The sequence below is a fragment of the Pseudorca crassidens genome, chromosome 2, assembly GCF_039906515.1.
Source record: "Pseudorca crassidens isolate mPseCra1 chromosome 2, mPseCra1.hap1, whole genome shotgun sequence".
NCBI lineage: Eukaryota > Metazoa > Chordata > Mammalia > Artiodactyla > Delphinidae > Pseudorca > Pseudorca crassidens.
Window position 1 is genome coordinate 16,236,784 of NC_090297.1, and position 27,935 is coordinate 16,264,718.

The 27,935-nt window shown below is 40.7% G+C and overlaps 2 protein-coding genes across 7 annotated transcripts in view; one reads left to right on the forward strand and one right to left on the reverse strand.

Moving 5' to 3' along the window:
* The window catches only part of EIF4G3 (eukaryotic translation initiation factor 4 gamma 3), a 365,407-nt gene extending 339,674 nt beyond the window's left edge, over positions 1–25,733 (reverse strand). For 2 of the 6 annotated variants that reach the window (XM_067722985.1, XM_067722940.1), the window contains exon 1: positions 25,578–25,732. The gene's annotated coding sequence lies outside the window, so the exon portion shown is untranslated. Of the gene's footprint in view, positions 1–25,577 lie in introns of all 6 variants that reach the window. The other 4 variants (XM_067722974.1, XM_067722955.1, XM_067722978.1 and 1 more) reach the window with 3 other exon arrangements.
* On the forward strand, positions 25,696–27,520 carry LOC137216873 (5E5 antigen-like). The gene is made up of 2 exons (XM_067723000.1): positions 25,696–26,589; positions 26,808–27,520. Exon 1 carries the CDS (start codon positions 25,803–25,805, stop codon positions 26,478–26,480), a length of 678 nt encoding a protein of 225 aa, XP_067579101.1. The 5' UTR covers positions 25,696–25,802; the 3' UTR covers positions 26,481–26,589; positions 26,808–27,520.
* Positions 27,521–27,935: the final 415 nt, after the last annotated feature.

Genomic DNA, 27,935 nt, shown 5'->3' on the forward strand with positions numbered 1-27,935 from the left:
AATATTTAATGCTGGTAAAAATAGGGCAATATGCATCAATTATCCTAATGTTCACACCTGCTGATCCAGTAATTTTTACTTTATTGAACAAATACCTGAAATATTGAAAAACATTATACACAAAGATGTTAGTCTCAGTATTTCTTTTTTTTTTTTTTTTTTTTTTTTTTTTTTGCAGTATGTGGGCCTCTCACTGTTGTGGCCTCTCCCGTTGCAGAGCACAGGCTCCGGACACGCAGGCTCAACGGCCATGGCTCACGGGCCTAGTCCCTCCGCGGCATGTGGGATCTTCCCGGACAGGGGCACGAACCCATGTCCCCTGCATTGGCAGGCGGACTCTCAACCACTGTGCCACCAGGGAAGCCCTCAGTATTTCTTTTAATAACAAAATTGTTAACTGAATAATCCAGTGATAAGCAATGTGCTTTAAGTATACTGTGGTACAGCCATATACAGAAATGTTATAATACCATTAAGGAAGCCCTCTCAAAATTTTTATTAAAATGGGAATGTATCAATATGTTAAAATAGAAAAAATAATATTCACAGTTTGATCTTCAGCTATGCACATATGAGTATATGTATATAAACACATATATGCCAACACATGTATATATAAACATACATATATTTAAAAATTCCTCCAAGGAAATATATCAAAATGCTAACAATAGTTATCAATGGGTGGTAAAGTTACAAGTGATTTTTTTTTCTTTTTTCCCTGTGATTTTTACAGTGATCACATATGGCTTTTCTGTGGAAGGGAGCTTTTTTCTTTTTTAAAAGCCTTTTCTCTTCATCATACGAAACAGAGAAATGAGTGAAGTAGTTTGTTACTGCGCATCCGGATATATCATATCATTATTGGTTGTCAAGCAGCATATCCTACATCATGCCCATCTCCAGTCACAGGCAGAAAGGACAGAAACTCAGGCACAAATACGCCCCAACCAAATGGCAGTGCATTCACTCTATGGAGCAGCCTAAGCAGCACGTACAGCAACTTCAATCCTCCATTCAAACCACTCCCCATCTCTCACCCAACGTTTTAGGTTTACTTTTGATGTGATACAGTAATCCTCACACAAGCTGCACATGGAGACAGACCATTTTAATCCTCTACTCTGTGCCGCCGAGTCTGCCCCTGAGAGAAATGCTACCCATTTAGTAAATCTACCCACCGAGCCAGAAATCACCGTCATTCTGGACACTTCTCTGTCATCAACTGAAACACACAGGTAAGCCTTGCTGCTTTCTAAAAATGGCCAATCCTGCTTAGCAAATGACAGCATATGCTAAGATTTCTCACTTCTGCAGAGAATGGGTGGTTCCCCTGCTAAGGCTATAAATCCCAATACACAGTAGCATTCCCTGTCAACAGCAGAATCTGAAATGTAGTATCTCCTCCACAAGAAAAGTCCAATTCTCCTGGCAACAAGCTTTAAGAGAATCCTGACCTAGACCACGCTCTCCAGGCTTCTCCTCCTGCTTCGTCACAGGAACCACAGCAGCCGAATCCTATACTACGCCCGCCCATGCTGCAGCAGCAGCCATGTTTGGCTCAGCCCTGCTGCAGCCCCAGATGGAAGCCAGGAGAGCAAGGACAAGATGGCAAAGGACTTTAAAAAGGGAACTCTGTAACAAATAAGAGGTATCATAAAAAATGTTGCACTAATCTGCCACATCATTAAAAGTAAGGCTTTTTTTTTTTTTTTTTTAATGACGCCTCTTTCAAAGTACTTTAAGCCGCTTCTCTTGGTATCATGAAAACAAATTTGGGAAGATCGGCGTAAGTATTACTATTACGGTAAAGATCAATTTAATCAGAATGCATGGGGAACACAATTCATAAGTTTTTACTTAATAATTAACAAAAAAATGCTCCCTCTTTCCCTTGATTCCCTGTTAAAAAACTACAAATGTATTTCAAATCCTCTTCACTCTTAAAATAATGAATGTAATTTAATCTGTCTTTGCCTAGTGAGGAACTTGCAAGGAGTCACATTTTAGCTTAGTTTCATTTTTCAAAGTAGAAACTGCTTTACTTTTCTGATTATAGAAGTGATATGTGGGGGCTTCCCTGGCGGTGCAGTGGTTAAGAATCTGCCTGTCGGGCTTCCCTGGTGGCACAGTGGTTAAGAGTCCACCTGCCGATGCAGGGGACACGTGTTCGTGCCCTGGTCCAGGAAGATCCCACATGCCGCGGACCAGCTGGGCCTGTGAGCCATGGCCGCTGAGCCTGTGCGTCCGGAGCCTGTGCTCCGCAACGGGAGAGGCCACAACAGTGAGAGGCCCGCGTACCGCAAAAAAAAAAAAAAAAAAAAAAATCTGCCTGCCAATGCAGGGGACACGGGTTTGAGCCCTGGTCCAGGAAGATCCCACATGCCACGGAGCAACTAAGCCCATGCGCCACAACTACTGAACCTGTGCTTTAGAGCCCATGCACCGCAACTACTGAAGCCCGTGAGCCACAACTACTGAGCCCACAAGCCACAACTACTGAAGCCCGCGTGCCTAGAGTCCGTGCTCCGTGACAAGAGAAGCCACTGCAATGAGAAAGCCCACTCACTGCAACAAAGAGTAGCCCCCACTCACCACAACTAGAGAAAGCCTGTGTGCAGCAACGAAGACCCAATGCAGCCAAAAATAAATAAATAAATTTATTTTTTTAAAAAAGTGATATGTGGTTAATGTAAACAAAAATGACTTAGCACAGAAAGAAAATGAAAATCACCCAATCTCACCAGCAACCAGAAATAGCCCCTATGAACACTGTTGTATAAGCAAGCACTTTTTCTATATATTTTTTAAGATAAAATTTGATCACACATGCTACTTTTAACTGGCTTCCATAGAATAAATGTGGACTTTTTCTTAATATTTATTTGGCTGCATCAGGTCTAAGTTGTGGCACGCGGGATCTTCGTTGAGGCATACAGGACCATTTTTTTTAGGTGTGGCATGCAGGATCTTTTTAGTTGCAGCATGTGAACTCTTAGTTGCGGCATGTGGGATCTAGTTCCCTGACCAGGGATCAAACCCGGGCCCCCAGCTTTGGAAGCATGGAGTCTTAGCCACTGGACCACCAAGGAAGTCCCAAAGTTAGGTTTAAAAAAAGGAAAGAAAAGAAACTACCATTGTCAAGTTTTGGTATAATAATAAAGAATATCCACAATTACCTGAGAAAGACATTAAAATACTCCTCTCCCCCCCAGTCTCCTTCCCAAATCTGATCTGAGTGAGACCAGATTTTCTTCAAACAAAACACTGTATAGCAGAATGAATGCAGAAGCAGATATGAGAATCGTTACATTCTTTTAAGCTAGAAATTAAAGAGATTTGGAAAAATATAAAACGCCACTCTTCTCACTAATTTTTGTTTTGTGTGTGTGTGTGTGTGTGTGTGTGTGTGTGTGTGTGTGTTTTGCGGTACGCGGGCCTCTCACTGTTGTGGCCTTTCCCGTTGCGGAGCACAGGCTCCGGACGCGCAGGCTCAGCGGCCATGGCTCACAGGTCTAGCTGCTCCGCGGCATGTGGGATCTTCCTGGACCAGGGCACGAACCCGTGTCCCCTGCATCGGCAGGCGGACTCTCAACCACTGCGCCACCAGGGAAGCCCTAATTTTTGTTTTGAAAAAGTTATTTTTCAATTATTTAAGTTAACCTATACTGGGTTTGTCTTGTTTTTAATTAAGTGAATATTTTTATTTTTTTCATTTTAATATCTAATATAAATATCAACAGATATAGCCCACATAAGAAAAGCTCTCTGAGATTCTCAATAATATTTAATAATGTACAGATTTATTTTAAAAATCTGTACTCTTGAGATTTCTTTAAAAATAACAAAAAAACCCTGAGAACCACTATTTTAAGTCAACGGTTTTCGCTGTGTTTTCTGTGGAAATTCTGCCTCAGTTTCTTGGAATGTAATTTCCAATCTATAGAATTAAAATATAATTGGGAAGTTTTCACTTCTGCAAGAGATTTTTTTGCATCCACTGCTCTAAGAGCTCACATAAATTTACACAAGCCTCTTTCACAATGTATCAGGTAAATCAGCTTATACACTCATTAATAAATTGACTCCTAAATGTTTCCCACTCTTTTCTCATATCTATTTTCTAATTAAATTGGAAGTTTTTCAGGAACAATGTCCATCTTTCATTTTACTTCTTCCCACATTCCTCCTACAGTATACAGCAGGCGTTAAATGTGTGCTGCCCCGTACCAGTGACTTACAACCACTTTCAGAATATATTATTTTTGTAGGAAAGCTAAAAAGTACATCTCAAGGATTTCTATACAGAAAAGAGCCCTCAATCATTCAAGAAGATTCTAATGGCTCTCTGAATAGTAGTATCACTAATTCTTATAACTATCAAAATATGGCCTCCTCCACAATGACCTTTCTTTCGAGGCCATCTGTGAAGGGGCTGAGTTAAAGGATTTCCATGATCCATTCCTACCCTCACATTCTAAGACTTGGATTCTTTTAATTCTCAATCCCTGCATTAAAAAATGCTGGATACTATGGTTGTTTAGGGGCCGGAAGATGAGTCAGCAGGTGAAGCCATTTGTGAGAAGCAGTTTCATTACATTTCGAACAACAGACAAGCCAGCAAAAGACAGCTGCCATTGTTTACATTGCTGAACGTGCTGTCGGGTTTCACAGGCCTATAAAACCACCTATTTTTTGTCAGCAAGCTCCGTTTTTCTTAGTTAAGGGCTAAGAAGCATCAGACTTAGTTACCAGCTCCTAAAGCACAGTGAACAATCTCTTTTCTCAAAGCAAAAATAATTTAAGTGCCTAAAAGAGCATTCAAAAACCATTCTCGCAACTAGGAGCATGACTCTGATAGCAATAACCCAGTTCTCTTCATAGACTACTAATGTTATACATGTTCAGACACAGGAAAAAGTGCTTCCAATAAGAAAAACAAATAAGGGTTGGGTTTTTTTTTCTTTTTAATCATATAACATTGTTAACTAAAGCACAATTCAGTGCTTATTTAAAGGAACTGAAAACAAGTGGATAAAATATGAATTACTAATCTTTTTTCAGCGAGTCGGAGAGGCCAAATAACCTGATACTCAATGGAATTACCTTCGGTTCTGGTTCAACTCAGTTTCACTTCTCAGAACCAAAAGTGTTTCACCTTTAAGAATCCTTCTGTCATAAGAAGGATTCCCTCCAAATACATTGTTCTTTATTTTAATTATTTTTTTAATTGGACTATAGTTGCTTTACAATATTGTGTTAGTTTATAGTGTACAGCAAAGTGAGCCAGCTATATATATACATATATCCCCTCTTCTTTGGATTTCCTTCTCATTTAGGTTACCGGAGAGCAGTGGATAGAGTTCCCTGTGCTATACAGTAGGTTCTCATTAGTTATCTATTTTTTACATAGTATCAATAGTATATATATGTCAATCCCAATCTCCCAATTCATCCCACCACCACCCCTTCCCCCTTGGTACCCATACGTTTGTTCTCTACGTCTGTGGTCTGTCTCTATTTCTGCTTTGTAAATAAGATCGTCTATACCAATTTTTTCAGATTCCACATATATGTGTTAATATACAATTATTTGTTATCGTCTTTCTGACTTACTTCACTCTGTATGACAGTCTCCAGGTCCATCCATGTCTCTACAAATGACCCAATTTCGTTCCTTTTTAGGTTGAGTAATATTCCATTGTATATATGTACCACATCTTCTTTATCCATTCCTCTGTTGATGGACATTTAGGTTGCTTCCATGTCCTGGCTATTGTAAACAGTGCTGCAATGAACACTGGGGTGCATGTGTCTTCTTGAATTATGGTTTTCTCTGGGTATGCCCAGTAGTGGGATTGCTGGGTCATATATTAATTCCATTTTTAGCTTTTTAAGGAATCTCCATACTGTTCTCCAGAGCAGCTGTATCAATTTACATTCCCACCAACAATGCATGAGGGTTCCCTTCTCCACACCCTCTCCAGCATTTATTTTTTGTAGATTTTTTGATGATGGCCATTCTGACTGGTGTCAGGTGATACCTCATTATAGTTTTGATTTGCATTTCTCTAATAATTAGTGATGCTGGGCAGCTTTTCATGTGTTTGTTGGCCATCTGTATGTCTTCTTTGGAGAAATGTCTACTAAGGTCTTCTGCCCATTTTTTGACTGGGTGGTTTGTTTTTTTAATATTGAGCTGCATGAGCTGTTTATATATTTTGGAGATTAAACCTTTGTCCGTGATTTGTTTGCAAACATTTTCTCCCATTCTGAGGGTTGTCTTTTTGTCTTGTTTATAGTTTCCTTTTCTGTTCAAAAGCTTTTAAGTTTCATTAGGTCCCCTTTGTTTATTTTTGTTTTTATTTCCATTACTCTAGGAGGTGGGTCAAAAAAGACCTTGCTGTGATTTACATTTCACAGCAACACACTTCCTTCAAAGAGTGTTCTTCCTGTGTTTTCCTCCAAGAGTTTTATAATGTCTGGCCTTAATTTAGGTCTTTAATCCATTTTGAGTTCATTTTTGTGTATGGTGTTAGGGAGTGTTTTAATTTCATTCTTTTACATGTAGCTGTCCAGTTTTCCCAGCACCACTTACTGAAGAGGCTGTCTTTTCTCCATTTTATATTCTTGCCTCCTGTATCAATAAGGTGACCATGTGTGTGTGGGTTTATCTCTGGGCTTTCTGGCCTGTTCCATTGATCTATATTTCTGTTTTTGTGCCAGTACCATACTCTCTTGATTACTGTAGCTCTGCAGTATAGTCTGAAGTTGGGGAGCCTGATTCCTCCAGCTCCGTTTTTTTTTTCCTCAAGGTTGCTTTGGCTATTTGGGGTCTTTTGTGTTTCCATACAAATTGTGCAATTTTTTGTTCTAGTTCTGTGAAAAATGCCATTGGAAGTTTGACAGGGATTACACTGAATCTGTAGATTGCTTTGCGTAGTATAGTCATTTTCACAATATTGATTCTTCCAATCCAAGAACATGGTCTATCTCTCCATCTGTTTGTATCATCTTTAATTTCTTTCATCAGTGTCTTATAGTTTTCTACATACAGGTCTTTTGTCTCCTTAGGTAGGTTTATTCCTAGGTATTTTACTCTTTTTGTTGCAGTGGTAAATGGGAGTGTTTCCTTAATTTCTTTCAGAGTTTTCATCATTAGTGTATAGGAATGCAAGAGATTTCTGTGCACTAATTTTGTATCTTACTTTACCAATTTCATTGATTAGCTCTAGGAGTATTCTAGTAGCATCTTTAGAATTTTCTGTGTATAGTATCATGTCATCTGCAACAGTGACAGCTTTACCCCTTCTTTTCTGATTTGGATTCCTTTTATTTCTTCTTCTTCTCTGATTGCTGTGGCTAAAACTTCCAAAACTATGTTGAATTAATAGTGGTTAGAGTGGACAACGTTGTCTTTTTCCTGATCTTAGTGGAAATGGTTTCAGTTTTTCACCACTGAGAACAGTGTTGTCTGTGGGTTTGTCATATATGGCCTTTATTATGTTGAGGTAGGTTCCCTCTATGCTCACTCTCTGGAGAACTTTTATCCAAATATATTTTTCAAAGTTGTGATTTCCAATAAAGTATGGGGCTGAGAAACAACTCCTAATTGCTTTCTAGTTTCATATCCATGGCTCATCTGGGCATTACACCTTAATAATTTTCCCTTTTCATTTCAAAGGCAGTCAAATTAACCTAATATTTCAAATTCCTAGCTGAACTAACAAGGAGATATAGATATATACAATACATATATATCTATGACAAGAGATGCCCTGTTAGTCAGGAGGTACTTTCACTATTAAGTGTTCCTTTATTTAAGTGTCAAGACAATATGCCTTTTAAACTATAAACTTACAAGTTATCCACCATGAATCTGCTACAAACCATGCACCAACTGTAAACAAAGGCTAACACTTAAATCAGAACTACATGTGTTTTTTAAAATATATAAAGTCCAAGTTATCTTTAAATACAGGCTGGTAACAACCATGGAAATTAACCTAGCTCCAAGTCTCTTAAAAATATCTACACATAATTCATAAATTTGGAAAACTGCAGATAAAAAAGTAAATGAACTGAAAGTCATCCTTAGGAAAAGTATATACAACCTATCTTAAGAGTCCCAAATAAAAATTATAACTCACGTATCAATCTTGGATTTGAATTATTTACTAAAAATATATAATCTGATCCTCCCGCCTAACAACAAAGGGTCCTTCTAAAACACAAATTGACCACATCATTCCCCAGCCTACAGCTTTGACGGCTCCTCACTGTCATCTGGGTGAAATCCGTGCTCCTTAGCATGGCTTACACAGCCCTTTTCTGTGGCCTCTGATTATCCACTTCTCCCCTCCAAACTGTTGTTCCAGCAATGATGAACAAGTCATTTCTCACTGTCCTGAGTCTCTGTATGTGCTGATTCATGGCTGAAATACTCTGTCCTACCACTATCTTTCGCATGGCTCATTCATGCTTCCAGATTGTTTAGAAGTATCCCCTTCTCCAGGAAGCCTCTTCCCTCATTCCTCCCAATTCTCTCCCACCCACCCTCTTAAGTGAAGTGACCCCCCTCAGAGCTCTCACGGGTCCTGTGCTTTCTGATTCCTGTTTACTTACCCTCTTACACATCTGTCTCCTGCATTAGGACTGTAAACTTGACGGCAAAGACTATGACTTATTTCTAATTCCTCTGTGCTTAGCCCAGGACACATTGTCAGTGCTCAGTAAATATCTACTGAATGACTAAGCTGGGATACATAAACAAGAAAACAGATTTTTTTTTTTTTGGCTGTGCTATGTGGCATGCGGGATCTTAGTTCCCTGACCAGGGATCGAACCCGTGCCCCCTGCAGTGGAAGCACGGTGTCTTAACCACTGGACTCACTGCCAGGGACGTCCCAAAAACAGATTTCTATTTAAAACCTATGGAGAAAGTATCCCATCTCTGCTTTGTTCCACGTTCCTGTGAAACAGCTTGCCAAACCACCAGTTCCCAGCTGGTACAAATACTGGACTAACAAAGCAGTTCCCAACTTGTAAACCAAACTCCTTAGGTACAAAAATTCATCATCCGCAAGCTATTTTCACTATTTCAAAAAGCTTAAGAAATTATACATCAGTCCACAATAACGAGGCAAAAACCAGCTAAAACATCAGTTCCTTTTCTCCTTCTTGAAATTTATCAATTAAGGGTGGTAACACTGAGTTCATTATGCTATGCTTAATTCCTGATTAGTATATAAAATCCTTTATTAAAAATGTGAATTCAAATGAATGATTTCATAATAACTACAGCCCAGAACCCCAATAACAACAGCTTTTGAGTAGCCAAGGTAGATAATATGTGACTTAAGTATATTTAAAGCTTTTTATTATAAAATATGCCATTATTATAGAGAGTAAGCAAAAGTATAGATTTAAATATAACTACCCAAACCAAAGCCCATCAAGGACTAATTTCAGGCTTGCAAAGAAAGAGAAAGAAATTTCTCTTCAGTCCCCAATCTTCCTTAAATGTAGCAACAATTACTTAAGCAGAGTTTGGAGTTTAAATCAAAAGGCTAGGACTTCCCTGGTGGCGCAGTGGTTAAGAATCCACCTGTCAACGCAGGGCAGCACACAGGTTCAAGCCCTGGTCTGGGAAGACTCCATATGCGCGGAGCAACTAAGCCCGTGCGCCACAACTACTAAGCCTGCGCTCTAGAGCCCGTGAGCTACAACTACTGAGCCCGCGTACCACAACTACTGAAGCCTGTGCATCTAGATCCCGTGCTCCGCAACAAGAGAAGCCACCACAATGAGAAGCCCATGCACCGCAACAAAGAGTAGCCTCCGCTCAACGCAACTAGAGAAAGCCCACGCACAACAACAAAGACCCAACGTAGCCAAAAATAAATAAATTTATTTTTTAAAAAAAATCAAAAGGCTACCTGTCAAGTATTAAATGTCACTTTCTCCAGCTACATAAAGCCCAGTGAGAACCTAACCAGGAAAGCATAAAAAGATTGTGCTTTCTTGGTTCTCTTTCCTCTCAGCCTCTTCCTTTTTTCTACAGTTTCATTATCTTCATCAAATCACTGGACAATGCATGGACTTAGAACCTTTGCTTTTCTCTTCACGTTCTCCATTATGCTTATATTTTCACATATTTGTATTCCCAGCCCTTTCTGCTCATGTGACCTTCATCTCCCTATTTCCAAACTTGTCCAGTTATCTCCATTTGTTAAATGAATAAGACGTTCCATTCATTTCAAATCCAACATGTCCTAAACTGAATTTATCTGCCCACTATCTCAAAATGTGATATAAAATTAAACCCTACATCTTTCTTACTCCATCAATGACAACATAATTTTCCAGTCTCAAAGCCCTGGAGTCAGTTTTAACTTTTTACTTTCTTTTATCAAGGACAGTCAAATCTTTCTTTCTTTTATAGCTTTCATGATATGACCATCCTTTCCTTTTCACTTCCCTCTAGCCTCAACGTGCAGCAGTAAAACCTTGGAAAACCCTTAATGGAACTAGCATATACTCTCCATGCCTCCTATCTCTCTCAACCCATTCAGCACAATCTTCATCTTCCGGTAATGACCAAACATGTTAGCAGGTCTTAAGTCTTCAATAAACTTCCACCTGCTACAAGATAAAAGTACAGGTTATTAAGCTACATACCCAAAAGTCTCCAAAACTATCACATGTCCTGCACATTCTATGTTTTCCATTTCAGCCAAGCACGTCTTCTGACTGCCCCAAACATACTATGTACCACTTTCTAACTGCTATAAATGTACCCTCCCTCAATTGTAATTGTCCTGGGACTTCCCTGGTGGTCCAGTGGCTAAGACTCCATGCTCCCAAAGCAGGGGGCCTGGGTTCAATCCCTGGTCAGGGAACTAGATCCCACATGCCACAACTAAGAGTTTGCATGCTGCAACTGAAGATCCTGCATGCCGCAACTGAAGACCCCGCACGCCGCAACTAGAAGATCCCGCATACGGCAACTAAGACCCAGCACAGCTAGCTAGCTAAATAAATAAATAAACTGCAAATGTCCTTCCCCTTACATCTACCCAAATCTTACTTCCTATTCCTCTAGTTCTCACTGATCTTTCAGGCCTCTGATCTCCTACCTCCATTCAGAGAGCACCTTAAATTTTTAACTGTTTGACTAGAGTACATAAGAGGCAGAGAGCACATTTCAGGTTTCTTTTGTATCTCCTTCAACAGCTAGCACGTACTATTATTTAATAAAACTTGCTCCTTTGTTCATCTAATAAACAATGATTGTGTGTCTACTAAGCCTCAGGCACTTTTAGCTTAACCTGTGGTATCAAAACAATGACCAATATTTCCCTTCCCTGTTCTACTTCTTATTCTTTTCTCAAGACTCCATTAGTTCTTTCCTTCTCCCTTGAGCATCCTAACCTTACCGTTACCAGTTGTCCTCTTCCATTCAGTTGATAGCAACTAAGCTATTTTCACAAATATGTTTCTGGAATACAAAAGAAATATGACTTGCCTCTCCAAATATTCTGAGAAAAATTAGAAAGAGTGACCAGCAGTATGTGTGTGAAGGCTATTTTGCCATCTGACAGTTGGAGGCTTCTCACAACTGTCCTTACCACTGACACTCATTTTCACACACAGCACTCCTATGAACAGACCAAAGCCTTAATTTCACTAAATGTATGCAGACTTACTTTTTGTACCTAGACTCCGTGATAAATATACGGTTAATTGAAGAAAGGGGGTTGTGATTTTTTTTTTTTTTTTTTGCGGTACGCGGGCCTCTCACTGTTGTGGCCTCTCCCGTTGCAGAGCACAGGCTCCGGACGCGCAGGCTCAGCGGCCATGGCTCACGGGCCCAGCCGCTCCGTGGCGTGTGGGATCCTCCCGGACCGGGGCACGAACCCGTGTCCCCTGCATCGGCAGGCGGACTCTCAACCACTGCGCCACAAGGGAAGTTGTGATTTTTAAAGTGCATATGAACTGTAACTTTTAATGACTAAATTTCTATTTCAGTTAAGCTCCTTCAGGTAAAACAATTCATCAGACCTGGTGTTCAAAATTTAACAACAATAAAAAACAATGTAGGTGGTTTATCCATGGGTTCCACAGAGTTAACTAGAGTACGTCTCCGACCTCAAATCTCATCAAAAGAATTTACTCTTAGGCAGACTCAAAGAATGTGAAATACGTACATCTTCTGACTAAATCAAACTGTTAGATATGAAGGAAAGACACTGGACCTGCAGTTCCCAATACAACCTAAACATAAAAAGCCCTTCAAATTCAAGTCTCTGGGAGTGAAACAAAGCAAAAACAAAAACAAAACAAAAACCTCTACCCATTTCCTTCTTTTATCTACTCTGCTAACAGAAGAAGGAATCCTTTTTAAATCTGACCAAGTTTTAATACAAATTAAAAACGTTGACTCTTGGAGAATTCAGATGCTGGCCAAGCTCAAAAATAAAAAATTAAGTAATCACACATGATATGCTGTGATAACCTAAAACCATACTGAAAATTGGTAAAAATAATAAAAATGAAAAATTAGAACAACAAAAAAACTGTTTTAATTCTCAAATTGTTTCACAGTAACAAAAGCTTCTTGTACTGTGTCACAAGGTCAAATAAGTCGAGTCACTTCCCTGGACAGAAACCACTAATGCTGTTGCCTTATAAATGCCATCATAAAGTTTAGAAAGCATTTTCTCTTTCATTATCTCAATCATTATCGTAACCCTTTGAAAAGGAGAGGCGTACTATTTTCCTCATTTTACAGTGAGAAAACTAGAACTCAAGGAATCAGGGGATTCACCACGAGCACATGGCTACCTTCATGTAAGAAAAGGGATATAAGAAAATGTACAGGTATCTACTCATTTGTATAAAAGAAATACAGGAAAGAAACCAGAAATTAAGAAATTGGTTACCTCCAGGTACAGGTGGGAAAGAAGGGGGAAAGAGAAACTGGGTAGCAGAGATAGAAGTAACACTTCTCTGAGAAAACCTTTTTTTTTTTTTTAATATAACTCAGACTCTTAGAACCAGAGGAATGTTTCACATATCCAAAATAAACAATCAAAACTAAAAGTAGAGGAATAGTGTTAGCAATTCTCAAACTTTTTGTGTGTATACTATAATTAGCTGAGTAGATTATAGATAATGAGAGCCAGGTTTCTCATTATCGGAGATATTTAATAAATAAGGAAAAGGGAAATGTTAAAACAAACTGGGTGGCATTGCAGTGGAACTCGAGCTATTAGTATAAACTCGCGGTTTTTAATGTATACACAAATACAGATAATGTGTATACAAGTGGGTTAGTGTATATATATATATATATTTCCTAATTTTGTCTGCCAAAAGGGCCTAGAAGCAATGACATTCCAGTAACACTGAACACACCTCGGCCCAGAGCTTGGTCACTAACACCATTTTCCAATAAAAAGAGTCAGGATTTCTTGGAGAAGTGGCTGATTACAGCATTGAGGCAAGAAAAATACAATATGAACCTGAAACATCTTGCGGTGCCAGAAAGTAAAGAAATGCTTTAAAAAAGAAACGGGGGGGTGGGGGGCAAAATTCCCTGGCAGTCCAGTGGTTAGGACTCTTTCACTTTCACTGCTAGGGTCCTGGGTTCAATCCCTGGTGGGGGAACTAAGATGCTGCAAGCTGCACAGCGCAGCAAAAAAAAAAAAAAAAAAAAAAAAACAGGTTGGTGGCTGGGTAGAAAAACACAGGAGCCAATCTGAAGGAACTCCTAATGGGCAAAGTTGGATTAATCTGAGCAACAAAACAAATAATGATAATACATATCCGTGACTCCGTGATGATATAAATATATAATAGAATAAATTAATAAATGGAGGAGAGCTCTTCCTCACAGTAGAATTACAATTAATAAATGTAGAAGGAAAGAGAGAAATAGCCCCAATAATGCAACCACAAACTTAATAAACGTTGCATGTTAAGATCCACCAGTTGCTGAAATTAGTGGGCCAAAGTTTGAGGAGAAACAGTATTTGCAAAGTATTCCACAAGATACTTATCAACTACAAAGAGAAAGATAGTAACGCCACAGTAGAATGACCCACCATGCAGACACCAATCTAACCAAGTAATCAAAGTAACCATTACATACGGACATCAGGAATTTCTTAATATGAAACACTATCGAACTTCTTGATATGATACACTACGAAAGGATACATTCTGCTATTCTTACCAAAATTCATAACCTCATTCTGATCATGAGAAAACATCAAATCAACCCAAACTGAGGGACATTCTACAAAATAACTGACTGGTAGTCTTCAAAGGCATCAAGGTCATGAAAGATAAGGAAAGACACAGACTGGAAAAGACTAAAGAAAAATAATAACTAAAAGGATAGTGGAAAAATTGGTAAAAATTCTAATAAGGTCTGTAGTTTAGCTGAAAATACTGTAACAATGGTAATTTCCTGTTCTTGATGATTATGGAAGATGCTAACAGTAGGGGAAGGAGGTGAGAGATACAAGGGAACTCTTCCTACTATTTTGGCAGGTTTTCTGCAAGTCTAAAATTAGTTCAAATCAAGTTTTGTTTTTTTTTTTAAAGGGAGCTGACAATACTTTGTTCCTACTTAGTTGACATGCTAATGTCAAAGACTTCTATAATAACTACAAGGTCAAATACAAAATACAAATTGTTGGACCAAAGGATATAAAATGTTTTGCTGCCTCACAAAGCATTTTAGTAACATATCTAGAAATAGCATAAAGATGCCTAATTTTCTAAGCTATATAATGGTTACTAGGTAGGATGACCCTATACTTTACCATCCAAACCAGGACCATAACAGGAGAAAGGGGATCTTCGGTTACCCTACTAGTAGGTCAAAGTAGTTCATGTTATTAAAGATCTCAAATCAGTTTGAGCTGGCATAAACTTGATGCTTAGGCAAGTCATCCTCATTTCCCTTAGCCTCTGAACAAACGCCCCTGAGGGAGGGGGCCAGAAAGCTGGACGGGGAGATCCCCAAAGTAGACTTATGTAATGCGAAAGTAAGCTAATGCATACTTACATGCTTCGATTTTTTAATTATGATTTTTTAAAGGTCAAGAATGAAATCACTGACTTTCCAGACCAGCATTCAGTTTTCACTGCCTTGCCTAAAATGTACCACATTCAAGTACTCACCCAGTCACAGCATAAAAGGTAATAAGCTAAGGTTAAGTACTCTGCTGTATGCTTTTGAAACAGCAGTCGCCTCAGGGAAGTTGGACTGGTTCCAAATTCTATTATTTCTGAAAAAGATCAGCAATGTAATATTGAAAGTATCAGCTGAATATGACATATTAGCCTCAAAGACTCAACAATATTAACCAGGTGTTGATGTCCTTAAAATTCTACATTTAGGTTAATTAAGACCCACTTCCTTTGCATATTTAGTAAGAGCTAAGCTAAAGATATGCATAGTAATTTATAAAACTTAAAAAGTAGACAGACATAATCTTTAAAAATCAGCAACCCTATTCCCACACTGTAATATTTCAAGTCACTGAAGAAGTTTCCTGTGTGTGGAAAATCTTCATCCAAAGCAAATAAACCCTGTTTTTATCAGACTTGAAAGGTTATACAAAGCCTCTTCTTTAATGTGGTCTTTTCCTAAATAGTAAAAAGAATCCTGTTAGAGATTAGCAGTATTTCTCTATTTTGTTTCTTTATAATAATATAAAGAAACATTAGCATAGACTGAGGGTATAACCTAATAAATAAAAAAATCAAATTTAACTTGAAACTTACATAAATGCTTTAGGCAGAACTAACATTCTATGTGAAATACAATAACCCAAGAATTTGTAACTTACAATTTCAATTCTTCACAGGACAGCAAAGTAGTCAAATGTCCATACTTTACTTCTTACAAAATTATCACTGCCTAATAGGAATTATCTTAATAATAGAAGCAGGCAAAATCTCTTTTGAATAGTTCCAGGCATTATACAAAAGGAAGAAATGGTCAAAGTCTGTTTATTCAATAAGTCATTAAAAATTAGCACACCTCACTAAATCTCAAACATTTAATGGATTATAAAACCTTACACATAGTTCTGTGATGCCATTCCTACTCTCCTAATCTTTCCTGTTTCTTATTTCAACTTGCACACTTCAACCAAATAAATCTTCAAAACTACTGTTTTCATCACCAGTTTCCCAAAAAAAAAAAAAACGAAAGAAATGCAATTGATTTTTGACAAAGTGCCAAGACAATTCAATGAAGAAAGAAGTCTTTTCAACAAACAGCACTGAAACAACTGGATATCCAAATGCAAAATAAACTTGAACCCCCTACTTAACATCATACACAAAAATTAACTCAAAATGGATCAGAGACTTAAATGTACAAGCTAAAATTATAAACTCTTAGAAGTAAACAAAGAAGTAAATCTTCATGACCTTGAATTAGTCAAAGCCTTCTCAGACACAATATGAAAGCACAAGTGACAAAAGAAAACCATAAATTGGACTTCATCAAAATTAAAAACTTTTCTGCTTCAGAGGGTGAAAAGTAAAAAGATGACCCACTGAATGGGAAAAAATATCTGCAAATGTTATATCTGAAAAGGGACTTGTACCCAGAATATATAAAGAACTCTTACAACTCAATAATAAAAAGACAACAAAGCTAAAAACTGGGCAAAGGATTTGAGCAGACATTTCTCCAAATACAAATGGCCAATAAGCCCACAAAAAGATGCACAACATCATTAGTCATCAAGGAAAAGCAAATCAAAACCACAATGAGATACTACTTCACACCCACTAGAACGGCCTATAATCAAAAAGACATATACAATGCCAAGTGTTGGAACCTTCATCTTTTGCTGGTAGGAATGTAAAATGGTAGTCACTTTGGAAAACAGTTTGGCAGTTAATCAACATGGAGTTACCTCATAAAACCCAGCAACTGTACTCTTAGGTATATATGCAAGAGAAATGAAAACATACATCCACACAAAAGCATTCATAGCATAATTATTCATAATAGTAAAAAAGTTTAAACCACCCAAACGTCCATCAACAGATGAATGAAAAAAATGTAATACTTGGAATATTCTCCGACAATTAAAAAAAAAGGTTCTAAAACACGCTACAGGGCTTCCCTAGTGGCACAGTGGTTGAGAGTCCACCTGCCGATGCAGGGGATGCGGGTTCGTGCCCCGGTCCAGGAAGATCCCACATGCCGCGGAGCGGCTGGGCCCGTGAGCCATGGCCGCTGAGCCTGCGCGTCCGGAGCCTGTGCTCCACAACGGGAGAGGCCACAACAGTGAGAGGCCCGCGTACCGCACAACACGCTACAACATAGATGAACCACAAAAAAATTATGCAAAGTGAGAGAAACCACTCACAAAAGACCATATATTGTATTATTCCTATACGAAATGTCCAAAATAGGCAAATCTCTATAGGTTGAAAGTAGATTAGTACTTGCCTAGGGCAGAGAGAACTGTGGGGGGGGGGGAGGGGCGGGGGGAACTGGTGAGTCTAATGGGTTTCTTTGGGGAGTGATGAAAATATTCTAAAATTTACTAGGGTGATGGTTGCAGTATTCTGTGAATATACTCAAAACCACTGAACTGTACACTGTAAATGGGTGGCTTGTATGGTATGCAAATTATATCTCAATAAAGCTGTCCAAAAAAAAGAGCAATGGTTTTACACAAGTGAGGTCTAACCTCTTCTCTTATTCATTCAAAGTCCTCTAGAATCCAGATCCATTATCTCAAGCATTCAACCTCAAGACTCCTCTACTCCAAGCATACTGATCAGGACCCTTACAATCCAGCATACACTGTGCTTATTTCAGGCCCAAATCTTTGTTCATGCTGATCACCCACTCCCCACAATTCATTCCTCTCTGCCGAACCAAACCCTGACTGCAGTCTTAAACTCTTCTTTTTAATTTTTTAAAAATTCATCTTTCAGTTCAAATTCTGTTTTTTATACGCTATTTTCTAGGGCCTAGAAAGAGTCAGAGTCACCCTTTCCTTCTTACATTCCTCCATTCTATCTTCAAGGTTCAGTCCTTTCCATTCTCAATGTAAAAATACTGTATTCTGGCTCAAAACTGGCTGTACTTATTTCTACTGCCACCTAGTTCTCCCCCTTGTTATTCCAAAATTCTGTTTGTTCCCATGCTTCAATCTTATTTCCCTAACTCCACATGAGACCGCATATGGTCTTTTCCTCCCTCCTCAATCACTCCATATAATACCAACGTTTGTTGAAAACCAATTAAAGGAATCAAGGCAATATCACACATGCATACAATTCATAACTAGCAAATACCACCCTGGCCATGTCTTTTTTAAGTATGATTGAATATATGGATGAAGATGGATTCAAAGGAATAATTTTTTAAATGTACGTAACTGTAGGGGGGAAAATCTGTGAAGTTAGATCAAGTTTTAATGTCATAAATAATGCAAAACATTATAGGCACAACAAGTCAAAAATGTCTGACTTCTTGATAAAGGTTTCAGCCCTTCTCTTTCTAATGTGCAGTGATAACTTCTGAGCTACAAGCCAAAGGTGAAAGAAGACCTTTCCAAAGAAACAAAAATAGTTCATTCCAAATTGATGAAGAATAAAACTATTCAAAAAGTAGTTTCTGCTGGCAGATAGTTCAGTAACAAAATAAGCAAGATACAAAACTGTATGTAATTTAACCTTAAGTTATGTTACAAAAAAGGGCAGATTTTAAGTCCATTAAAACTAAAGTCCATAGAAAAAAGGACAAGAAATAAACCAAAATGTTAAACAGTGGTAATCTCTATGTACTAAGATTATGACTGACTTTTTACTTTTCCATATTTAAAAATTTTCTGAATTGATGATGTGTTACTCATAATTATAAAACAAAAATTTTAATAGTTATTTTTGACTATAAATGTTTTTTCTCCTTGGCCTTTATACAAATTCTAATCCTCAGTATCTATACTTCAAATGTAACCCAGTCATTTTAGATGGCTACGTAAACTGGGTCAATGCTTATGCCATCTCAAAGGAAATTATGAAACTATTTTCAATTCAATTACACATCAGTGCAAACAATTTAGGGCAGCTTTGAGTGCGAAAAGTGTGTTGTGATGCCATCTCTATTACTCCAAAACTTATCTTAAACTGATTCCTCGACTCTAACTTAATCAACATTTCATTCAACAAATATTTATAGACTTCCTACTACCTGCCAAGCACTGTTATAGGTGCTAGCAATTCAATAGTGAACAAAAGCGACAAAAATCTCTGCCTTTATGGAGTTTACATTCTCTACAGATAAAATTTAATGTCTCAGAAGAGTCAGGAAACACACACACAGGGCTCAAAAAAGTACAAAACAACTACTAGTTAATAAAGATCATAAAAACTGACAAATTTCAAATGTACTTTAAATAGTTCAAACTATCTCAAATTTCAGTTAAGAGTATAGGAGAGTGAAAAACTTCTGGTTGGCAGCAAGCCAAAGAACTAGGAACCAATTGAGAATTCAGAAGTATCTTGGGATCCTGCAATATTTGATCCATGTAAATCTCACCTACAGTTTACACATTACTTGAAGTCAGGCGCCTACCTAATAATCAGGAAATACTTCATTTCGTATTATATTAGCTCGAAGTATTATTCCTAAAGTAAAAATAGATTTTCTCATCACAGGAGTTTACTTCAGAACTTACTTTCCGTCATACCTCATAAATGAACTAACTGGATCATCACCCAGAGCAAGGCAGCATCTGACCATGGTGGCAACCTTATTTTACAGCCTCAAGCCATCCCACCACAGACAATATAGTCTTCACTAAGTCACAGAAGTACTTCAGTCTGTTTGGCTAAATCTAACATTAATAAAACAAAAACCAGAGGTTTCTTCTCATATGAGCAAGCTGCCTTCCCTATGATCCACGTCAGAATGCCTCTAGTATCAGTAAGTCACCACAGAAACGTGTCACTGACCATCAGACAAACTAAGAAACCATTAATAGGTCTCTATAAATCCTTCCCGCCTACTTGCAAGAACAAAACAAACCTCAAACCATAATCTTCAGAGTTAAAAGCCATTACAATTCAAGAGTATCACTCTGTAAACTATAAACTAGTCTTACCCCTTCGTTTTAGAGAAGGGGAAACTGATGCCCAAAGTAGTTATGTGACTAGTCCTAGATAACACATTAAAATGGAAAAGCCAGGGCTTCCCTGGTGACGCAGTGGTTGAGAGTCCGCCTGCCAATGCAGGGGACACGGGTTCGTGCCCCGGTCCAGGAAGATCCCACATGCCACGCAGCGGCTGGGCCCGTGAGCCATGGCCGTTGAGCCTGCGCGTCCCGAGCCTGTGCTCCACAATGGGAAAGGCCACAACAGTGAGAGGCCCACGTACCGCAAAAAAAAAAAAAAAAAAAGGAAAAGCCAAACTTGAATCCAGATTTTTTTTTTTTACTCCAAATCAGGTGGACTTCTCAATATACCAAGTAAAATCTATATTTTAAGGCCAGCAGGTACTGCTTCCCAGCCAAAGTCTAATACCAGAAGGGCAGGGGGGTATTATGGGATGAGTGTGAAGCAGACCAGGAAAGAACCAACCACAGAGATCAGATCTGTTACGTATCTTCTCATACTCTAATTCCTCATATTATGATGCAGAAGATATTTTGAATCTACAGCAATTGTGTTTTGATTACCATGTTCTCTGGTACCTCCTTCTAGCTTCTCTGCTCCTGCTAAAAACCTGAAACATGCCTGAAATCCATTTAGTACTAAAATTCTATGCAGCAGCAACAGCAAAGGAATTGTGAAAAGTCAGCAGGCAGAAGGTGAAAGCTCTGGGTAAACCTTGGGTAATTCCTACTCATCCTTCTAATTTAGCTCAGATTTCTTCTAGGAAGCCCTAATTCCTCCTTCCCCCAGTCTAGGCTCTTATAGCAGAGTTACTGTACTTGCCTCATGGTATTCTGTCCGTTTACCTGTCTGGACCAAGTTCTTTGAGGGCAAAGATATCAACCCCAGACCTAGCACTGAGTATGGCACACAGTAGGTGCTGGATAAATGAACAATTTTAAAACTTGCCACTTAGATTAAAGCTCCAATACAAATAGCAACCCTATTATGATTTAAAACATGGGTTTCAAACATTTTTTGGCAGACGTTTTGTAAAAATCTTATCAGAAACCCCAATGTGGAAAAGCACCATATCAGTCCTTAGGTAATTTAAATTCTCAGTTTGACAGAAAATACCCATAAGCCTAGGACAGGGAGTAGCAGCAGGATGTGACTGATGTGAGCTGATGTGCCTCAGGCATCTAACTTTCTTCCTTCTTTATCTCCATCTTGCATTGGTCTCCCTCTCTCCCTTGCTAGAAGAGGATGATGAGGATCTGCTCTCCCAAAGCACAGATCCATCTTTGTTGATGGTGGGGCTTAGGAGTAAACAGACTGCTGGCCACTGCGTAAGCTACCGAGTTCTAGTTGCTAGTTATAAAGGTATTTTGCTGGAGGCCTTGCTAACATCTGAACAAGCAGAAACATGCACTGAATCAAATGTGGCAGGCCTATTCCTATGCTTTAAGACTCAATGAGGTAAAGATAAGCTACTTGTCTAGCAGTGTGTGGCTATGAGCTAATTAAAACAAGGTGCAGCATCAGTGCATTCTAGATTACTCCAAAGAGCTCCTTTACTTTATACAGACTTCCCCTAGCTATCAAATATGGGAGGGTATCCTTCCTTCCACTTCCACATGCAGACTTGGTAAGAAGTAGCACAGCATACTACAAAGGACATTCATAAGCTTTGGAGCCACGGTCTGAACTGCAGTCCATTACTTACTAGAGAGACGACTGTGGGAATGTTACTAAACTTCTCTGAACTTTAGTTTCCTCATCTGTAAAATACAGACAGTATTTTACAGATGAGGAATATATACAGACTCATTACAGTCCTTGTGAGAATTAAATAAAATCATGTATGTATGGCTCCTAGAATAGTAGGCACTCAATAAATGAACACTATTGTTATTATTCAGATTTAGCTTTGGTAGAGGCAAAAAAGAAGCAAGCAAATATTAGCTTCAGCCTACAAAACTGAAAATCAACACAGAGCTCAAAAAAAGGAAAACTGTAATACCAAAAAAAAAAGGGAATATTTGCTTTTAATATATGTCATATCTAAGACAAAATAGCTGAGGACACAAGTCATTTTTGGGTCACCACAGGCCTTTACCAAATTTAGTTCCTTTAAAGAACCCACTGCTCTGATTTCTTAACCAAACCAACTCCCCCCAAACAGTAACTAGACTCCCCAGAAGTGTCAGCAGCCCTGAGAGAAATTACACCCTGAAGTCTTTCCATATAAATAGAACACTGTGTATTCATAACAGACTGCAAAATTGTTCTGTTTAAGTCAGAACTACTTGGGGACCTGAATTCAAACTCATTTATCTTTAATTATCTCAAGGGTGAGCAATTTCCATCTAAAGAATTAGGCTTTTAATGGGGACCCAAGAACTCCCTGAAAATGTAAGCAAGATTTTCTATGCATGTACAATTTTCTGTGGAGAGGATCTACAAGCTTTCATCAAAATGTCAAAGTTGTTTGTTACCCAGAAAAGGTTAAGAATCACTATTGAGATTCTTGGAACCTCATACTGGGAAGCTGAGGTGAGCAAATCTCAAGGCAAGTATCCTAAAGTGCCAATTTCATAAACTATTCATACTGGATTATGTTATAAAACTCTAAGCATATTTCTCCCTTGCCATTAGCACTTTTTATATCAGGGTTTATCTTCTTCTTTCATCCCCACCATTCCTGCCCACCCTCTGCCATGCCCCATCCCTTGCCTCTCAGCAGTCAAAGGCGTCTTTCCATGAAATGGCCTTATGAGCCTGCCACGCCATACCAATGCTTACTTAAGCAGGTTCCGTTTAAATTCAAATTCACTATCATTTCTGATTTGTCACTTGAACCCTAAGTACAAATGAAGGACATCTTGTTACATGAATCTCTAATATTTTTACAAATTTAAAATACTATCTGAACTTATTAATTTAATTCAAACACAACTGCACCCGTATATTTTGAGGAAATGGAGAGTTAATCAAGCCACAGAAAGAGCAACTCCAAATCTGCACTCCAGTCTCAATGCTTCAATGTGTATCAACTTATATACAATGGTTTGTGGTTTGGAAAGTGGTTTCATCAAACAAATACAAATTCCCACACTCAATCACACTCAATGTACAAAAGCAGAATTGCTCTATTTCAATCCATTTTTAACCAATTCCCCATTACCATTGATAACATTTCACCATTGGTATGTTCTAATGAAATCTGTAATCTACACTTCATTTACTATACAAGCTTTTAGATTTTAGCAGTTTGTAACCTTTCAATGTGTAAAGCAAAGAGAAGATAATAGAATTGTGAAATACATCAAGAAGAAAATTTAATCTTACTTCGATGACATGAGGCAAAGTAAAAACTTAAAGCCACATAAAACCAAGTATCCTATATTACTACGTATAGGTATAAAAGTTATTTCCACTAGAAATTACATCTTAAATCCCCTTTAACAACTGTTGCAGTAGTAGTAGCTACTTTTATGTTGCAACCAACTCACAGCTTTTATAAGTCCTTCCTTTGTGAAATGCGCTGAGAAAAAGTACACTTGAAACACTCAAGTCACAGCTCTTTGTGGCCAAGTAACACCACCAAATTCACCAAGCACTGTCATATTCAGTACTCAAGTCCTTACTTAACACTCTGTAGTCAAGAACACATAACTATGGACCTCCTTTCATTTAATTTCCAAAACAGCTCCAAGATGCAGGTAAGGAATAATTTACTTGGTGGCGCAGTATAGAAACTTAGAGCCCTAACCAAATATGGGCAATCAAGACCAGAAAAAAAAAAACTGAAATTAAAAAGGAATTTAAACTCACAAAGCATTAAGTCAAGATATGTTTAAGAGATCCAGCAGTGAATTCCACCTTGAAGTAGGCATATCAGCCAAACTTCTTCCCCCAGAGTAAAGCAGCTAGGGATACTGATCAAAACTAACCAGGTTTTCGAGGAGCAACAAACACTTAGGAATCCCTAACCGTTCTCATTGGTGAACAATTCTTAATTGAACAGAATCTTGCAGTTCAACCTTATGAAATCAGTACACACATGACACTGGAATGGAATTTATCTTACTCTGCGCCACCACTGCTTGGATTGAAAAACTGTGGACTAACAATATTCAAAGAACAGAGAAAATGGCACTTGACAGAAACCAAAACGATGACCTGGAATGACTCTAGAAGGGAGATACCTTCCCCTTCTCAAAGCAATGGACACAGACAAGAATCAAACTACAGACTGTGAAATAATCTGTGGACCTCACAGCAGTTAGCTTCTCACTTGCTCAAAGACCCTACTCTCTCTAAAAGTCAAACACACGATGACACAAGTACAAAAACACATCTAACATCCAATGATTATTTATTGATTTACACAAATACAACGGATTGGGGAGAGGGATGGATGATGAAATGTTATTCTAAGGTAGCTAATAACGCCTTTCTAAGTCTCCGTGAAATTCATGAACTCAATGTTTTACCTTCACCGGCTGGTTTTTAACTAAAATACCTCGTCACCAAGTCTTTTTAATCAAAGCTGTCCAAAAATTCTACAATCAAGCAAATAACATGAAATTAGACACATTCAATACTAGACTTTCCTCCAGGGTCCCTGGTACCCTCTAGACATCAGGCCTATGAAGAGTAACTGAAAGCCCTTTAAAAATATTCAGCATAACACAAGCCTTCCAAGAAGTGAGACTTTTGGGGGTGATGGGTAATGTCTGTTAATTTCCTCTTCCTTTAAAAAGGTCAAACGCAGGGAAGCGTCCGGTTTAACATTTCCTCCCTAGATCGCGTTCCACCACAAACCACAACTCCCCCAATCGCTAAAAAACACTACCCAGAGGGAGTGCTTTCTGCAAAATTTCACCGTAGATTTAAAATCCAACTTACCTCAGGAACGAGCTGAGTTTAGTTTCACACAGGAAATTTACCAATAGAGTTTATTATGTATTAATAATAATAATTAGAGAAGCCCACCATGCCCCGCTGCAGGGGGAGCTGAAGGGAGATGAGGAGGGTGTAGTCCTCACAACAATCAGAGAAAAGCCTTCCCTGCAGGGCTGGTCACAGGCACCAGCAAATTCGGCCTAATAAAGGGGGGGGGGGGTAGGGTTTAGGGGAGGAGAGGCGAGGCGGGGAAGGGTCCCCCAGCTCCAAAAGGGAAGGGCTGCAGAAGCAAGGCCGATGGAGCTACTTTTCGCAGTAGTGCAGAGGGTCCCGGGGTGCCCCGTAGTGCTGCTGCCGGGGCACCCCAAAAGCTCCGGCCAAGCCGGGTGCGTGGCCTGGAGGAGCAGCCCCTTCCCTGTGGGCAGTAGCTGCCGGCAGGAGAGTCCCCGGAGGGGCCACCGCCCCCCTGGTCTGCAGCGAAGAGAGCCGAAGGGCCGGCAGGAAGGTGAAAAGGATACTGTTGGGGCGCCTGGGTCTGGAGGGCCCTGATGTTCGGGTGAGGAGGGGCCGCTGCCGCCGCTGCCGCTGCCGCTGCCGCCGCCGCCGCCGCCGCCGCCGGGTGAGGAGGCGGTACCGCTGCTGCTGCCGCCGCCGCCGCCGCCGCCGCCGCCGCTCCGGTGCCGGGTCCGGTTCCTGCTGCAGCCGCTGAGCCTGATTTCAGAGCCGGTTTCTGCGGTAAACTCATGGCAAAGCGAAGCCACCAACCCCCCCAGAGCGGGACCGGGCGCGCCGGGGTGCAGGGGCCGGGGGCAGCGGGGGGGCGGGATGGGGGCAGACCCGGGGAGGCGGCGGGAGCGGGGGGCCGGGGGGAGGCTGGGAGGAGGAGGAGGAGGGAGCCCGGGCCGGTCACACACGCCCGCCGCCGCCGCCGCCGCCGCCGCCGCCGCCGCCGCCGCCGGCAGCAGCAGCCGCCCCGCGGGCCAGCACCACCGGCTGCCGGTCTCCGTGACAACGCGACCCCAGGGGGGGGGCCGGACCCGGCGGGGGCAGGAGGCGGAGAGACCGGACCTTTCACGGCAATATCCTCATGGGCCGGCGGCAGGGGGTCTTTATCCCCCTCCCCGGGGGAAGCGGCGCCCTTCTCGGTAGCGGGGCTCAGGCGATGCCGGCGGATTTTCTTCACTCAACAAGCAGAGCATCCAACATGGCGCTGCGGCCGCCTCCAGCAGTCTGGCAGGACGGCCGCTCGGAAAACTTCGGGCCTTTTCGGAGTAGTTCGGGAGGCCGAGGGTGAGAAGCTCCTTCGGCTCTTTCCGGAGACTGCGAGAGGTCGGGGTTCTTCGGAAACACTCGGGGGCGCCTTCGGCCACCGTTCGGCAGTTCTCCGGGGAGGACTCGCTTGCTCGGGAAAGATCGGCTAGAGGGGGCTTCCAGGCTAGCTGCGGCTGGGGTGCGGGGCGGAAGGAGAGACCAAAGGCGAGGTCTGGTCTGCGAGATCCCTCCTCTGCCGCCCAGCCTCGAAGAACAATGGTAACGGCCCTGGAGCCTGCGGTCCGCAGAGCCCTGTCCGTAGGGGCGGGAGGCAGTGAGGCGAGAAACCTCGGTTACGGTGGGAGGAACTGCTTAACCGGAGTGAAACCGCTGGATAGGAGCCCGCCGGGTGGACCTATTAGCATAACAAATAGCACTCGCCGACCCTTAATGCAGTTCCCGTCCATTGTGTCTACATTTCGCCCTTGTCCACTCAGAGGTGAGCGGGATGAGGAGCTCCATTTCCAGAGCACGCTGAGTCTGAGAGAGGAAAAGTGACCGGCCCAAGGTCATCCAGCCAGGAAAGGACAGGGACAAACCTGCATCTGAAATCCAGGTTCATTCGTCCGAATGAACCTTGCCGCTTCCCAAGTTGCCTGGGGACCTGATCCGACCCTCCTTATCTAATCAGCAGCCTTAACTTGGGGATCTGTGGACGGATTCTTCCAAGGCCTGCCCGGAGACTGGAGCGCCTTTTGACCAGCAGCCAGTGGTCGGCTTCCCGGTGTCCTATGCGGGCGTAACACTTGGTGATAAGCTCCTTTTCTCCCCAGCAGGACCGGCCAACACGCCCCCACCCCCTGCCCACACACTCCACCCCCAGTTGGGGTCTTGTCCAAGCACAGGAGCATTGAGGGGAAAAGAATTGCAGAGATCAGGGAGCAAGCCAGGTAATAACTGTAACCAGGCACTGAGCAGTTCATTATCTCACACAGTCCTGTGAAAGAGGTGGTAATCATTTCACAGTTGTAGAGACTGAGGCACAGGGAGGCTCAATACCATCACACACAGAAGAAGCTGAAAAAATTGAGGCTCGAAACGGGCAAGAGACTTTGCCAAGGTCACATGGAGAGTGTAGTTGGCAGAGACAAAATTAGAGCTGGGTTCTGCCTCCTGCTATACTGCCTCACACTGCCTTTTTTTTTTTCAATTCACATAAAGCTCTACACATCGTGGTTGCTTAATTCTTGACAGTCCCTGGGACCTCCAAAAGCTCCCTCTGGGAAGAAGCATCTGGAGGGTGATACCACAACTGCATCTTTCTGGAGAGGGTTTCACAGCTCCTGGTGTAGAAAAGGAAGCATAATCCCCCATCTCCAGACTGGAAGGCAGGAGCCACTTCATACTCTGGAATCCTAAGCCATTTGGATTTGTAACACCTGTTTACCTGGGATTGGATTTTTCTGCTCTTCTCTAGACGTGACTGGCTCCAGGAAAAATTCCCAAGTGGTCCTGCAGTTCCCCAGATTCTTCTATGTTCCAGATCTCAGACTTCCTTATCCCAAGGGAAACCTGCTCCCAGGAAAGAATTTGGCTTCCCATGTATACTAGGGTGATAACAGACT